At 30.8% G+C, this 17,781-nt stretch overlaps 1 protein-coding gene across 3 annotated transcripts in view; it reads left to right on the top strand.

Moving 5' to 3' along the window:
• MS3_00000944 (uncharacterized protein) overlaps window positions 1-17,781 on the top strand; it is a 65,873-nt gene that overhangs the window by 11,954 nt on the left and 36,138 nt on the right. The window contains exons 6-15 of one of the 3 annotated variants that reach the window (XM_051208508.1): window positions 660-717; window positions 1,386-1,586; window positions 3,022-3,093; window positions 3,810-3,855; window positions 4,447-4,550; window positions 7,510-7,589; window positions 10,646-10,824; window positions 12,564-12,671; window positions 15,758-15,967; window positions 16,638-16,855. In XM_051208508.1, the coding sequence (XP_051075305.1) occupies window positions 660-717; window positions 1,386-1,586; window positions 3,022-3,093; window positions 3,810-3,855; window positions 4,447-4,550; window positions 7,510-7,589; window positions 10,646-10,824; window positions 12,564-12,671; window positions 15,758-15,967; window positions 16,638-16,855 (1,276 nt within the window). Of the gene's footprint in view, window positions 1-659; window positions 718-1,385; window positions 1,587-3,021; window positions 3,094-3,809; window positions 3,856-4,446; window positions 4,551-7,509; window positions 7,590-7,743; window positions 8,609-10,645; window positions 15,968-16,637; window positions 16,856-17,781 lie in introns of those variants that run through there. The other 2 variants (XM_051208507.1, XM_051208509.1) reach the window with 2 other exon arrangements.

The following is a 17,781-nucleotide window of genomic DNA, read 5'->3' as shown; positions in this document are numbered from 1 at the left end:
TAACAATCATTAAAATAAACGATTATTACAATAAAAAAACTACTGCACAAAGTGAAAGCAATGAAAGGCTACAAATTTTCAGTTTTGTTCAGTCTGATATTCCCACTCATCTTATACTTCAGACTTTTTGACTTGTTATTTTAGACTAATAAATGAGGTGTTGTTATTTTTTACATCATATACAATGTATAATTTGCATAATCGGACTGTTCATTATTTTGTATTGTTTAAGTCAAACAATCAATATACGTAGTGATTAATGGAAAATGTATAAATTATCAGATTTTTTGACATAAAGTTTTGAAAAACGTCTTGTTTATTAAAGCGTTCTTTCATATTTTTTAAGTTTTAACTATTAAAGTACGGGTAATTTGACGAATTGAATTTCCACTACACGGGTATGGTTTTAACTGTAGATAGATTAATTGTATTTCTTTTTTTTACTTTGCGACTGTGTAGTCTATTTCTTTTATTTCAGCAAATAGACAAACTAAACGTTTGCTTCTTTTCATTGGAATTTATTTTATAGTTAGAAGTATTGTTATGGTGTTCTGACAAAAACAAATTTACTCTCTCTCGCTATATATATATATATATATATATATATATATATATATATATATATATATATATAAGCTGTTTCCTTTCTCTTTTTTCAGTGATAACAAGCTTTACAAACCCGGTTTAACAACTCAATTGTTGGAGTTAAAAGATGAGGTCAGTTTATTTATAAATTTAAAACCGTATATTTTGTTCATTGGTTTTTTATCTTTATTTACGTATGAAACTCACGGGAAAGATTGATAACTGAGTTAGAGGCTTTTGGTATAATCTTATGTTTTGTAAGTTGGATGATTCGATTACAAGACTTTATTATTGTTTATGCAGGCTCAGATAGGGTTTTTAAAACGACTATTAATAATCCATTATTATTTACCTATGCTTAAACACCGCCTACCACAACATGCAATATTAGCTGGCTTTGAAATAGGTTGTAAGGAAGTTGGTGGCTGGATTATTAGTTCATGAACTCGTGGACTGTTGGTGTGATTAATGTTGTTGAGTGCTGACTTCCTACTTGAGGTCCACGTAAAAAATAATTACTGTCAGAGTACCTCAATTGACCGCTCAATATGATATACAGTGGTACAGAATTATTCATTTCTTCTGTACTTCTTAGTCTTAAGTTTTGACATTATTTATTTAATCCAGTTTCAGACGATCATCGATATTTTTGTTTAGACTTTTGCTTTCCATCTTAATTTCCTGTCACTGCTCTGATAAAAAAAAGTGACTTTTTTTTACCGTTTCCTATATTATTTATAACAAACTCATCAAATAAAAGTGATTTTTGCATTGTTCACATTGGGACTTCCTTTTTTCAGTTGGTTTCAACTTCTAATGAACCTTCTTCACAAAAACCAAGTAGTTTACTACCAACATTACCTCCAGGATCAACTCGGTTATATGACTGGTCTTTAAATAAGAGTGATTTACAACTAGAAAATGAAATGAGTGCAAATAACTCCAGTGACTCTGAAACTAGTACTGAAAAACCTACTCCTGTTAAAACATCTTTATCTCCTGTAAGTTAAAATTTCTGCCTATACTTTTTTAAGACTGCATTTTCTTTATTGTACTGTAATCAGACGTTGCTTACATTCTGTTCTTTTCAATAATAAGACCTTAATCGTTTTGTGAACTATCACCGGTTTTATTATGTCTGATGGTAGCTTTTAAAGTATTGTTGTGGTCGGAGATTTGTTGGATATCTCAGTGACAACGTTTCATTTACATAAGCATTCAAGATTTCGTAAACTCTCCCAGTTTTTTTTCACAATTTTGTTGAACTTTGAATTATCCTTTCATGAATTTCCTGTTTTAATCGCTAGTAACCTAATTAGGATGTAGTTTATTAGTTTCCAGACCCGACTCATCCAAAATCACACTCATATTAATCATAGTAGGATAAAAATCGCAGGACGAATAACTAAATAAAATGAAAATGCCTTTTTTCCTTTTCTAAAAATATGTGTATGTTTAATGACCCTTGAAGAATTTCAATTTTTGAGCAAAACAAATCTGAAAATAAATAAGTGCTGTCTGATAACGAAGGATTTACAGTGATCGCCTTATTTAGGTTGTTATAGCTGTTAGACGTCTTTCTGCATATTCAAATCCTCATCTTGTTCAAAATCGTTAGTTATTTCTCCATTCTCTATCAGTGCTTCAGTAGTTAATATTGTACGTGTTAAAAAACAATCACTAAAGTAAAATGACCACATTTGTTTTTATGTTAGTGGGTCCTTCGACAGATTTCGTGTATATGAGCAACCTTATAATTACTGACTACATCACTGTCTATATATATATTCCATCATTTTCTATATCGATTTAACATTTACGTTCCCAGTCTTGAACCCTCCATCAAATAAAGAAACGTCAAACCTTGAAAGGTTGTTTAAAGGTTATATCAAAAATGTGAACTGAATGTAATTTTATTCTTCACTGTTGAGTTATCCTAGCAACGCAAGCAGGATTTCTTATAACATTCCCTAACCAAGTTGATGGTTAAGCTACTAAATGTTATCAAATAACAAATATGTTGTGATCAGTTTCCTATCGAAAAAGGTGTTATTTAGCTATTTATCTATCTTTTTATGTAGGAATTCGACGCTTTGAGTTAGTGGTTTTGGCATTCGACGTTCAGAACATTTTTCGCAGGTTCTATGTTACGTATTATTGACTGACTTGGCTTCCAAACAATGTATCACAGGTTCGAACCCCATTATACCTATTTAGGTGTAGTCAGCCAGCTGATATCACTAGTCCTTACATTAGTGGTTTGGCTGGAAACCAAATACATCAATATGTACCTGGTCTTGAGTTAAATCATTTTTATCGCTTTTTTGTTTGCCCTTTGTTAATTTTTTTTATTTTCGTTTGACTATTGTAATTTTTATGAGTAACAAAGATTTTTTTAAATCTATTTCTGGGATTTTATTTTTCTACAAACTGTAGTGTGAACATTGTATAGAGCTTCAAGCAAAAATTATGGCTTATGAAGCTATACATGCAGCACAAGAAGATTTCGTGAGTTTTTTGTTATGTTTACCTGGTTTATAAACAACTTAGTATGTATTTCTTACTTTCAACTGGTTCATTATTCATTGTTGTACATTTTGGTAAACATTTAGATCACAAAAATATATTTTGAATTCGGTAATAGGTCTCACCTTTTTTAAACATAAACATAAAGAATTACAAAAAAACATTTCATTGTTTTGTATGGTTAGACACTCAAATAAATGAGAAAGAAAAATGAGAGACAAATCTGAAGTCAATTATATCTTTGTTTGCAGTACTTATTTTACATTTCATAGCTTTTAGTCATTTGATGCGTCAGATGTTAGTTACGTAATCAAGGGATAGTCTAATACTATAATGCTTCATCTTCAGTAAACACAACACTTCTGTTGAAATATCGAAGAAATTATGGCTTAAATGATCATAAATTAGTTCGAGAAGAGCCAATGAGATCAGAAGATAAAATATGAGATAATGCTATGATATGCAGAGGACGAAGAATAGGTTTGTTTGCTCTAATGCAACCGAACTTATTTACCTAAGCCCTATGTTCAAACTAAGATTGGTACTCACTACGTTATGTTTAATAGTTATTTGCTGAAACCGTCAATTCGCAGGTAGACATACTATCTGACCATTTGTAATTTTCCCAAATAACTATTCTCATTTATTTATATTAAATGAATATAGGTAATGTATTAATAGTTTTATTTATTTTATAGTGTACAGAAAAAATTATTGAACAATCAATATTGAATACAGAAGCTGGTACGAAATATACACTTTTTTTGTGTGTGGATATTTCTATTTCTTGTATAATATCTACTTGTTGTACTCATGCATTTGTATCAATCTTTAGCAGCAATGTTATAATCCACTTGTTTCAACTACTCTATAATATTCTTTATACTATTTTAAATACTTGGTGTTTTAAGTTTTCTAGCACTTATAAAGATAATTTTAAACATTTAAGCAAGTAACACAGGTTTAGAAACATATATGTATATGTATTACGATCTATCAGAAGTTTAACAAAATCAATACGGTACAAAGTATTATTTTTTAATCATTCAAATAGATAAAAAAAATTTTATTATTCGTTAACTGACAAAACTCTTGATAGTATGATTTTATCATAAGATTGACTCTGACTTAATAATGACATCTAGAGTTGTTTGTCTCTGATGAGATAATACATAGTCTTTGCTGTATAAGGCTTTTAAAATGATACCACAATATTCGTTTATTTAATTGTTTCCTTAATATCATCCCTTCATATTTATTATTATTATTATTATTATTATTATTATTATAGCTATTACTACAATTTTATTCGTGCTGGGTTGTTTGTATTTTTAGGTACACAATGCGATGAGACCCTACAAGAAGCTGATAATACAACTGAAAATTACAAGTTATTGCATATACCAAATAATGACATATTTACACAGACAGATCCTGAGGTATGCCTTGCTCTACTTATCCAATATTTCTTATATTGACAAAAATTAAAGAACTTTTGAATAGAAGGTGAAGTTTTTAGATTTGGTTGATTTTGTTTTTATTTATATTTTATCGAACATGTTTAAAATATCCATATGTAGTTTTCTGATCAGGTCAAACCGCTAATCTTCGGGTGTCAAATGCGACTGAGATGAGGATTGAATTAAGATCAATTTTTAACGAAGAGTAAAGTTTTCCTTACCTTTTTGATTATCTTATTGAATTAAAAACTTCTGGACGCTATAGTAGATTCTTTGGATTAGAATTTTGATTAATATCTAGCTTCTGGTTACATGTTGTATTAAATCTCACTACAATGTCACGATTGCATCATCAGACAATATACAGGAATTTTATATATAACGTGATAGTATTATTTGATCATTTGTTTCTCTCATCCCACTCAAATGCACATATATTCAAACCATCAAAATGCTGTTTAGTTAAACTTAAATGTATTAGTTATTTTATAGCCAAGTAGTGGATAACAACTTTCAACTCTATGCCTTTGATTTTAGTAAGTAGTTTCTGTAGCACTCTCATGTCTTGTGTGGCTCATAATTATACTTAACCAACCATCGTAATGTTGTTTGATAGTACTACTATCAAACGATTATTTGGTCAACTGAAAAACTTTTGTTTCAGAAAATTTTTATCTTTTCATTATTAAGAAAGATATGATAGTGTTTTTTATTATAGTCTTTCATTCACTTTCCATGATTCGTATAAATCATTATTTCAACTTTCCAATCTTTTTCTCGATCGTCCTGCAAGAAAAGCTCACTTGTATTTTAGTTTAATTGATTAACGATTATAGTCATCTTGCCCATTATTTCAGTTGGTTATTCTCCTTGTTCCTTTAAATTATGATGTAAATATCATTCAAGGTCATTTGTTGTTTTGCAAGAAAGTAAGAGATAATGTAGTAAGGTAGTTTACACAATGTATATACATATGTATCAGTCCATATTTATTTATAAGTCAGTATCTCTCCATGATGATTATCTGCCGGAAATCTCACTTTCTTCTTTGTACAATAATTAGTTTATAGTTTATGGGTTAAATAAATAGCCTGAATTTTTTAAAATTATTTAATAACTCACTTACCAGGTACAATTTCGTGTACTTGATTTCAAATCATTTTACAATTTATTGATCACTGGTTTGTGATGTGTTTCAGGTTTTTCTTAGTGCAGATCGGATACTATCGACTAAGTTGCAATCTGATCGCTAGTCTATGTGACTTGACATCGCGTGCACTGTGCTGAGATGTAATGTGGTGGTTGGAAGTAGTTGACAGGAATCTCTGAACTTAGGTTTCGTGCTATTTGAACGATAACAATTCTATGCATTACTTTTCACATAAAGTTCCTTCTGATGAATCACTAAAAATAAATAATCAATTTTTCTTCGTCAAATTTAATGTTGCTGGGTTTTCGGTTGTTTTGTATTTTATCTGAGCTCCTTTTTCAAAAGGACGCAACTTTTAGCTTATACGTACATATATGCGTCATCTTAAAGTTGCCACACCCTTAAATTGTCCCACTTTATAAATTGACCTGACCAGTGCATAATCATCCATGAGTAAATTTAAGTTATAGTATGTTGTGAATTAAATTTACCAAATAATTAGTCTTTATGTAAATAAATATAGTTAAATAAAGCGCACATTTCAGTAATTTGTCTTATTAATGGACACTGAAAAAAATGAATCGATAAAACTGGTCGCCATCACAGTGTTAGATGACATGATTTTGGTTAATAGTACCGATACTAATAGTATGACCATAAACTAATCGATTATTATAGGGTAGTTTTACTTCTGAAAAGGATTTTTTTTCATTCTACCCCATTCATGATGTAGGTTGAATTAGATTTGATGGTTTTTAAATAGGAAAATTAATATTATTTATCATTATTTATCATTGTATTAGTCAATACTACTTATTACTTTCACTATTTATATACGTCACACAACATTGATATAATTATCCAGTTTTTCAGTTGATCACCTTACTAAATCAAGTACTCTCACGTTTATTTTATTTTGAACATATTAACATTGCATAAGTTTAAAAGTGTTTATTCACTTGCGCTAGTTTGGTCCTATATTATTTGTGATGTAATGAAATTGTCAATAGGCTGAACTTTGTAAGTTGTTAATATTTTCCAAAACTTATATTTGTGCAGGTAATGGAAGTTACTGAATCTTACGATTGGTTCCTGAATGTTTATCCAAGCAGTACTTATATATGATTTATGATAAGGGTTAGAATGATCTTTTTGTCGATATTCAAGACTGCATTTCGATCAGTCTTTGTACATGCGTTTCTTGTGCGGATAACTTTGATATTACTATTTTGTCACAAGTATTTCGGAATGGATTATTTGTCGTTAGAAGTAGGATCCAAGATACACGACTCGTCCTATTTGAAGCTCATCGGCTAGGTGTATCCTACATGCCAGTGTTGAGCAGTTTATTGGCCCTCTAGACTATGGGTTAACGTCTTGCACTTTGCAGCAAATAGTACTGGGTTTGAGTTACAGTGTGAACATCAACACTACGGTCCAGGTACATCCATCTCGCAAGTCCCGAATAGGACAAAACGCGCGTCCTGGACTCCACCACTAGCCAAGGTCCATCCTTTTTCTATGAATAGTATCTAGTTTATGTTCGTAATGTTATACAATTTATAAGTACTTCATTTTATACTAATGTTCAAACGGAATTTGTTGTAGTAGTTTTCAATTCTGCCGACTTTACTAAATATTCCCCCCACTTTAGTCATACGTTTTTTCTTGCTTGTCAGCTATGTACAGAGATATTAGTGTCATGCGTTTTTATCTTTAATATACTGTCATATTTGTTTTTGATCATGATTGATAAGTTTATATTTATTGATACTAATTTTTTCTCAGGTTAAAAATGTATTATCACATTCTGTCTATTTACAAACTGATCCCAATCTAACAGTGAATGGTGATGATCAAATTAAAAAGTAAGTGAGAATAATATTTATATCTGTTATTCCTCTTAAATCGAAATGTATTCTTTATAGTTAGTTTTCAATACTATTGGTTTTAATATACCTTGAGTCTTTTATTTGATTATTTTCTATTTGTTGATTTGTTCTCACTTTACTGATGTTGTAGCACGACAACTTTAGATAGTCCAATCAGAAATATATTTCGATAAACTTCATTTTCTCATCTTATTTGCCAAATCTATCAAAAAAACTAATCTGGTTGAAAGGAGCTTTATAGAGATTGGTTTAAATTGTAGTTTATACTCACCGTAAATTAATCTTGGTTGAGGTACCATAAGGAACCGGAGAATGCCAGATAGCCGTTCCGTTCTAACACAGGATCGAACGTCAGATATCCAGGTCTCGCGACAAACGCTTACTCATTGGAACCAGAGCCGAAGTCGAGTGGTAAAATCTCCACTTCAATTAATTAGTAACATAGTTCGATGATAATTTACTGCCGCTGGTGATAATTACGCTTCCTGTTTTACATTTAAGCACATGTGTATCAGGTTAGGTTCTATGCTCTTTATTCCTTTGCAATATGTTCTGTTCATAAGTATGTTCAAGGTCTTTGAAACAATTTGATACTTTTTGACTGTTTTGCATAAAACAAATAATTAAATGAGAATCATTTTTATGTAGGAAGATAAGTTGAATTGTTACCTAAATAGCTAGTTTGATGTTTTAAAATTTTAAATGTATATATCTACACTAAAGTATGCAGTTCATCGAGGTAATGTTTTCTTGTCAACTACTGTTGTTATAAAAATTGAAAGGTATATTTCAAAATATACGATGTAGTTTTCTTAACTGGAGACATTTACTAGAAATTGAGATAAGCTTTGTAACGAATATTAAAGTTACTATCCATGATAATCTTCAGCACATAGTACTCTTTATTTTCATTCCAGTTAGTTTTAGATTTGACAATCTCTAAACTATTGTGTACATAGTTTGCATAGCAGTTAAATTCCTATTATCTATGTAAGCATTGTAATTATTGTTTGATATAGAAAAATTTATCGTGTTATTTTCGTGACCTTTTGTATTATTGATAAAAGTTAAGTCAGCTGTGAAAATATTTTCTCAACGGTAAAAACTGTTTGCTTAAGTATTTAACTATAACCTTCTTCTGTTAGCTTCTTTCTTAAATAAAAACTATCTGATATATTTTTCATTTGAATCATAATTTGTTTAATTCAGTGTTAACATTTCATTGAGTGGTATACTACAAATAGGCTTTCCATCTTATTTTTAGAGAGATTTCATGGACTTACTCAAATTCATTGTAGTATATCTCTAATGAAAGTCTCCAAAATTATGTTTGTATAACATTTCTGTTTGTCACTTCGTTTATATTGTGCATTATTATGCTAAGTTAATAATATATAGTGCAATTGTTTATGCTTGAAATGTTTAGACTCCTATTCTGTTGGTCTCAGGTTGAATAATAGCAATATTTTCCGGTAGAACAGTTTATGTCAGCCTTTTTTAATCGAATGATTAAGCGTTACAATTGTTTGTGGGCTAATATTGAATTAATTTAATGTTAAGCTAGTTAGAAGTTAGTCGGTCGAATAAAAAATTTCCTCAAAATAGAATATCATTAGTAACAGTTTCATCGAAACTCTGGTTTTTACTTTTTATTATTAAGAATTGACCATTTTCTTTATTGGATGTCTCATCAACCCTAATAAGTTGGTAAGTAATGTAATCTCCACACTGATTTAGACAACGTACTTGTTCCGTCTTTGGCATTTCCACTAAATGTTCATAGTGCTGATGACTTTCATCTCGTGCTCTTATCTGAATTGATCAAACCATCAATTAGTGGTCTTGAGTGCTGTTAGAGGTATGAGGGCGGTTATCATTTCCCGGTTGCCCACACCGTGGAAGGGTTCTTCTGGAGGTACCTGAAAAGGAGATTGGATTAGAGGTGGTCTTAGTGACCTGAGAGCGTGACCGCAGTGCCCAAGGGACAACTGCTTGAGGTCGGTCACACATGACATTTTTATGGGTAATTTTTGTGTTAGCTCCGTACTTGTTGAGACCTTACCGCAGGAGACGGATATCCGTGAGATAAGGCGAGGTGTGACATTTTTAGGGTCGACCTTTTCTAACCCCACCCCTCCTTGTGGGAAGTCAGCATCGCCGTCATGCTGGTTGTCTGAAGGAAACACCTTACTGCTGTCACACCTCTGTACAGTCAGCAGTACGACATTTCCTTCGGACCTTGGGTTTGTTGCCTTTAGTCTTACCGCTCTTCAATCGACCTGTCTGACATGGTAGGACCTTGAGGAACGGTTGTTCTAGCCAGTATAACTCGGTTGCTTCATCACGATAGGCAAGCCCGACTACCACGTCAATGTAGCAACAACGGTCGGGGCCATCAATTACTGTCATTTACAAAAATTTTTAGTCTCTTTGTATCATACAATTTTTTTCTCACATACTTCACTTGTTTTCTATGCAAAATTAAGAAAAAAGAAAGAAGGAAGAAAGCGAACTACCAAATATTTCATCAATCACCGTCTCTCATACTCTACACATATATCCTTAAAAAAGATTCTCTTCATAGATCCTACTCAACACAAATAATATCTTATAATATACAGGATACTAATAGAGAATTTTCATTTCTTTTTTCATCATATATTTTACATTTATCATTTAATTGATGCATACTTAGTAATATCTTATTGACTAATGTGAATTCTTTAGTTTATATTTTAAATAAAACTTAGTAACATACTATAAACGATTATAATTGTTTTTTTTCATTTTATCTTTAACTCATTAGTCACTAACACAATTCAATTTTGTTTTTCGTTCCTTCTATGAATTTTGTTATTGAACAGAAAATATCTTTCACATTCAATGAATTTATTTATTTAATTTTTCATTTCAAAATAGTTTTATTTTTATTTTTTTGATAAAAAAAAACAAATCAATAATCCCTCGTTTTTTCTCTTTATTTGTGATTGTTACCTGTTTTTTTTCTCTCCTTCATTTTTCATGTTTTCTAGTTATACAGTTTGTCTAGAATTTTATCATAAAATGATTTTGTCCATAATTGATGTCAGTACAACATTGAAACATGAGTTAACTGCACGTATCAATGATCAATATTCATGGATGAATAATGATTTATCATTGAATTGTGATATGAAAAATAGTGAACAAGAGAAAAAGAATGAATTAAAAGGTATAGATTGATAATTTGTTGATTTATGTCATGCAGTTTTATGTTTTTATTGTATTATTAATTAAAGTAATCTTTATTTATATCGACATGAGACTATAATGATATATTGTGCTTGTAACATTCAGCATAAAGTCGTCAGTTAGTTGTGAGCGACGTCGTAAAATTTCGTATATAAGTATGTTAGCGCTATTTAATTCATGTCAGTATATCAGTATATCAAGATGAAATGATCAAAATGTATACCAAAGTAGTAGAAATAATAATAATACTGGTGATGATAAAAAATGACCAGATATAGAGAATATGATTAGGGAAGAATGAATGAATTTCACGGAATAAAAGGTAAAAGATAATTCTAGGAAGTCTAGATCTTCAAGAATTCAAAGATTGAAATCATCTGACCGTTTCAATCGATTCTAAATCAATGTCCTCAATCATTTGTTACGGTAATCGTTTGAACCTAATATTCACTTTCATGTTAGCTATTATGAAAACATAAAATTTCTTAATATAAAATCCAAAATTTTCTCACAATTATTATCAATAAAATCTAAAAATTGTCTTTTCTATTGTTCACTTTCTTTAATCTATTAAAATAATTCCATGTTATGAATTGTTCACATTATGACGTATAATTGACAATTGAAGTAGTAATGGAATTCAGTTTATATTCAGTATGTGTTTACACACGCGAATAAAATGGAATAACACTTAATTTGTTATATTAAACTACTACCTTATATTCAATGTTATTATTCTTTCTAGATGAAGTGTCGTTCTTTGAATTAGATGGTTTAGTCGTGAAACATTCATTGTCCTTTTGGACAATATCAGCCATTCTATGTTCATTTACTGATGAGTGTATTATTATTATTCACATTTACATCTGATCGACATTTCTTTCCAAGTTTAATTCGTAAAAATAGCATTGGAAAATATCTCCTACTTTCACTATCGACAAGTAGTATGCATCACTAATGATCACTTACGTTATATTTATTTTATAAATATGTTCGGAAAACTTTATGAGAAAAGCTTTCGCCTGGAAGTATCCAGGTGGTTCTGTAGTGAATTATCCAGTAGCTTGATTTGGTAACGATGTAAGGTGAATTCTTAGTTGATTTCTCCAGTTAAATATACATTGTGCAGTAGCTTCGTTGAGAAATGTTTCTACATCTATTATGTAAACTGTTTCCTTTTCTGTTCTACACAGTAACGTATTCTAAATTTACTTAATTCGTTAAAAGATCATAGTAACAATAATGTTGCTATTTTTAGCGTTTGTAATCATTTCGTTCGGTGGCATTAAGATTTTCATCCACTGATTTTCAGTTAGTATATAACTCATAAGTTGTTAATAGTGATAAACTCATATATTACATGTTCAAACACAGAGCAATTGAGTTTTAAATGATCTAACCTGCTTCATTTACATTGAACCCTCATCATTCTGTTACACTTGGATACTTCCCTTTGTGCTCTCATATGTTTTATTCTAATTTATTTATTCTCCTCCCCGTTTCTGCCTTGATTCTGTTTCGATATAGAATATTATGCTTGCTTTTGCTTATAGATAATTAAATGAAAACGTTTTTCTCTATTCCTAAATACTTTCATACATTTACGTTTTACTGTGTTTCTTAGTCATTCTTTGTTTGTAAGAGTAGGATAAACTTTTATCATGAAGTGACTTATTTCTTAGAATTCATTCATCATATTCTCCTCTACTTTCTCTTTAGTTCAACTTAATGATTACTTGAATGAATGTGATCATTTACTGGTTACCAATGTTATATGCGATACAAAATATTTAGATCATTTCCGAACAGATTGCAAGTTTTTAACGTGTAGGTTGATTTTAATATTTTAATAAGTAGAAATTTTCTTTAGACGATTTATTATTATTTTTAATATAAAAGAATGATATCAGATTGATGGATAACCAAATGTAATTGTTCAGTACTTGTTGTGATATTTTGTGTTTAAATAGGGGATAGGGAATAATGAGTATTTTAATTGTACTTTTGTTGGTTTACATTGGTGTTGTAGTGCAAAACTTTAGTTTTTATTTTGGTCGAATAAATTCTTATCAGTTGAATTTATGAGTCGATTTAAACTAGACCACCATTAAAAACCTAGAAACACTGGAGGGCTGTTTCGTCCTAGTATGGGACTCTTCAATAGCGCGCATCCTGCATGCAGGAGTCATTTAATATTATTGCAATCTCCACAAAGCTCCGTTTTTATAATAATCATGTGCTCACTAGTGACTAGCATCAACATGTATTTCCTGGAGTTCTAGTAAGAAGTTGTGACCAGTTGAGTCCAATCTGTGTCGGGTAGAGACAGGTATCTACCTCAGACAGTGGGTGAATGGTTGCGCAAGATTATGGGCCGATTGAAGTTAGATATTAACACCATTAGAAGCCGGCTCACTGATCTAGAAATTATGCCTTCGCTCTCTAGACCGAAGGTCCTGGGTTTGAGTCCCGCATGCGGGATCATGGATGCGCACTATTGAAGAGTCCTATACTAGGACGGAACATCCGTTCAGTGTTTCCTGATTTTCAATGGTGGTCTAAATCAGATCCACTCATGAATCCAACGATTATGCCAAATTTTCGTTCATAAAAATCTGAAATTAGCGCTATTGTAAGGTTGAAATAATGTACTCTAATAGATGAAAAGTAAGGTGTCAGAGTGTTTAAAAAAACTATTTTTAACAATTGTTCATTTTCTTGAACACCAGACAGTGTCAAATGTCTTTTTGTAGTTTTCTTTGTGCTATGATATTAAATTATTTATTCAACGATAACATTGGTTTACAAATTGTTAGATAATCTTTCCATTCAAGGTATTCAAGATAATCAGTTACTGATTGGAATAATATTATTTATATCTCATGTAATAAAAAAATATATTAAATACTAAGGTTTGATTTAGTAATTTTGAGTAAATTAAGCATTGGTAGATTGTTATAAATAAATAATATATTTGTAGTATCCCAAATGAGATTTTCTGACTTTTAAATGTTTCAACGGAACAACATGAATATTATGTGATCAATCAAAAAACAGGTCTGAATAAATCAATGTCATGTCATTTCCGTTATACTATTTAAACTTGGACTAATTTTAGTTTGGTTATTTATTCTCTGAAGAAGTGGCTTGTACTAAGTGACGAAACGTCAGAAAATCTAATTTTTCTACTCATTGGGATATTACAAATATATTAATTTATTCATATTAAACACTGTTATGTCATTTTAACAGCTTTCAAAAAGTATTTCTACTTTGATTCATAGAAAAAAAACATAATATCAAAGCCAATGTTTTAATTCATATCAATGTTGTTTTTATCATTTAATGAAAAAAGGATTGTTTTAATAAATGCTGGTTTGTGTAAAATCATATCTAATGCTAATTCTATTTGTGGATACTTTGAGTTGTTATTATTATTATTATTTTAAAGCTTCGATACTATTGCTGATTATTGTAAAATGTTTAATGATTGAAACGCAGTAATGGGTTAAATCTATGCAATGTGACAATCTCTACGAGTCTATTATTAATAATATAAATAAATAAGAGCTCAAACATCAATTTTCTCTTATGCGCTTTGAACATAGTTTTATTAACTTTCACTAAAATGTGTGTATACCAATATTGCTTTCTTAATGTTGTTTTTCTATTCTGTTTGAGTATTTATTTTGGATGGGATTTTAAAATTGGTTTTTATTTGTCGTTTTATTTTTGTTTTCCCGGTACTGAAGTTATTTTTTGAATTTATTATTGTCAGAATTTGTTTGAAATTGTTATGTTTTGTCAGATGTTATATTAAGTTTAGAATGACCTTAATTGTAATATGTTAAGACTGCATATACCTGATGTGGAGTTGGGTTCGAATCTTATTTATTTATTTGAACACAGAAATATTGGTACAAAGGAACACTGAATTTCTATGCGTCACATAAGTCACTTATTTTGTGTGTGGGCTACGATACTGCCCAGGTGCCCAGACCAAAACAGGTGGTTTTCTTAGGGGGCCACACACGGAGCCTTCGACCTAAAGGTCTGATCCATAAAGCGGTGGAGCATCGTAAGGAGATGCAGTTCCATGGTAGCTGGTGACCCACAATTGGTTCATACGCCATTTGTTCCCTTAGGGTACTGCAGCCCATGTGCACCATTAGTTTGAAATCAGGGCTTTCCAACTCCCCTAGGTGGATCCTGTGTGTCCAGCAATCCGGTTAAAGTGCCGGATATTCGCTTTTTGTCCTCTCAATTTTGTAAACAACACCCCCGCCACGAGATGGCTGTGTGTAGGACTTCCATGGCAGTGTCTGCTTACGCATGGCCACGTGAGAGTATTTGGAGTTTGAGAGCACACTCCCCATCCTCGGCCGTATCAGGGGGAAAGTTCGAATCTAAAAATTACAGGTTGGAATCTGAGTGGTTTTCTTCTAAGCTACTACTTTTATAGGGATTTATGTGTACAGGTCAATATCGCAGGTATTCTGTAGTCATTGTTTTTTAGCAGTTGTTATTGAAAAATATGATCATAAGTTATTTGTGAATACACTCTTAAGGTTTTCAGTTGATATATTACTTCTGAAATAGTATGCTATCTGTGCAAGTTCCCATCATAAATTATTAGTCGCACCTCTTTAATGTTCGGGGAAATGCTGCTTTTTGTCTAAATTAAGCTTATTGACTGCATTATAGATTCACCATTACACCACTTTTACTATAACATGCAGGATAGGGTTTCTCGACAAATCGAAGTGATAATTTTGGGACGTTTCTTGTGACTCAGAATTTCTTTTAAAATTTTAAAACCTTCAGTTTTTCAACCATTATTTACGAAGACTAAACAGCGTACCTCAGTTGTGTGAGCGTACATAATACGTATATTGTTTACTCTTCTCAAACAGCTATATTTGGGCAGTTGTTGCCTGAAATAGATCGTCTTCTCACGTTATGTAAAATTGGATGTGAAAAACTAATTGAATCAACAGATATATCAAAATTAAATCAAGTTGATGTTGATATTGAAAACTGTGAACTAGTTCGTAATCTTCGTGAACAGTTACTTACTGCTCATCAGTTGTTAACTGAAAAATTACCTGTAGATACAAAGATTGGTAAGTCTTGTCGTGATGATGTGTTTCATAACATTTATTTGCTTTCAAACTTATAATTTTGTACATAATAAAGCTTTTAACAGTGGTTTGAGTTGTTTTTGTGCAATATTTATAGAACGTTTTTTCACCTTTTTTTATGATTCGTATTTGTTTGAGAATGATTTGAGAATCCGGATGCTAACGTTATGTGAAAATCCTTTTCAGTAATTCACATTAGTTCATTATGACTTTAGTAACAAATAATTCTGTATAAATCCTCTATCGATTATTGAATTATAGAGGGCATCAAATAATTGTCTTTATAATCTTATTCTTCGAATTTTTCCTACATTCAAATTAATGCATTCAGTCTTATTGTGAATTGTTACACTATATGTTTGTCAAAATTCATAGTTAATTAGTGCTGTGATACATGAACTCGTTCCTTGAAATTCTTATACGTTGTTCATTAAAGCTGTTTCTGTCCATCATTCTTGTTTCAGATGTTATACAACATTATTTAAAGGGATTGTATTTTAATTAAAGTATTACTTTTTTCGTTGTAGTTCATATAATTGGATTACCCTTCTCTCGATAGAATAATATATATCTTATTTTTGATCCCCTGTATAAGAAATTATGTATATGTCTTTAATTTATTCTGCATTGTAAATGCTTTGTAAATCTTTAGCACTTTTGGAAACATCTCAAATTGTTGAAACAGAACGTATTCAATTGCAAGCTGAAATGGATCGTCGACTTTCAGAATTTGAACGGAATCATACTGCATCATTGGTAGAGTTGGAGACAAATCGACATGATCTGATGCAACAACTTGATGAAATGGAATTAATTAATCGTGAATTAAAAAATGAAATATTCTCAGTTCAACAAAAACTTCAAGCTAAAGTATGTCAGTCATTAGACATGACTTTCTTTTTAATGAAGATAATATCTAGAATTATTAATAAATAAATCGTATTCTGGTTCGTTTCATATCTGAACCCCATGTCTGTCTCAGTTAATCTTTTACATATTATCCACATTAACTGTTATTGGTATTGTATTGAACAGATCACTAATAATTGTTTCGAATTCAGGAAATGGTAAATGTGTTTTGTGTCTTATCATTAATAGGAGAACCATTAGAGTTTTAAACAGTAATTTCTGAAATTTTGTCTAGTAAAGTTTATTAAGTTTAGGTTTAGATTTTTAGCGTGGGGGATTGTAATTTACCCAACTTGGTTCTCAATCTTCATTAACTTTAGAATAATTGTATTATTAGTGTGATTCTATACTCAAGAATTATGCCTGACAGTTCGGTCTTAATCGTTTGTAAAGTGAATGACCTACAGATTGATTTTCTTCAATGTCATATGACAGTTAATCATGTTAATTTTGTGTTAAGATTCTGTATATAGACGTGTCATATCATATTATTTTATATGTGAAGCAAAACCATTAAGAATGAATAGTATTCGCAAGTTACTAGTGTTATAACTTGTGACTGCTGATTAGAGAGCAGTGACCTATCGATCGGATCAAAGACACATAAACCGGTAAGAGCGGCCTAGAGTTCTGATTGGTCCCGCTCCCCTGTCTGGCCTAGCCAGTTGAGTCCAGAACGCCAGTCTCAGCCTCTGAAATATGAATCATTATATTTCAAGCATACTCTTTATATATCAATCAAGCAGACCATAAAATAGAAAATAACATTTGACACGTGAAATAAGTATTGACCAGTAGGAAAATGATACCATCTCAAGTCCAAGAATAGCATTAGACTTAATAGAATAATTTTTGGGATATTTTCCTGAATATCCCAACAACTAGTA

Source organism: Schistosoma haematobium, chromosome 1 (assembly GCF_000699445.3).
Source record: "Schistosoma haematobium chromosome 1, whole genome shotgun sequence".
Lineage (NCBI taxonomy): Eukaryota > Metazoa > Platyhelminthes > Trematoda > Strigeidida > Schistosomatidae > Schistosoma > Schistosoma haematobium.
The sequence above is the reverse complement of the archived record's forward strand: the minus strand, read 5'-3'. Positions and strand labels throughout refer to the sequence as shown.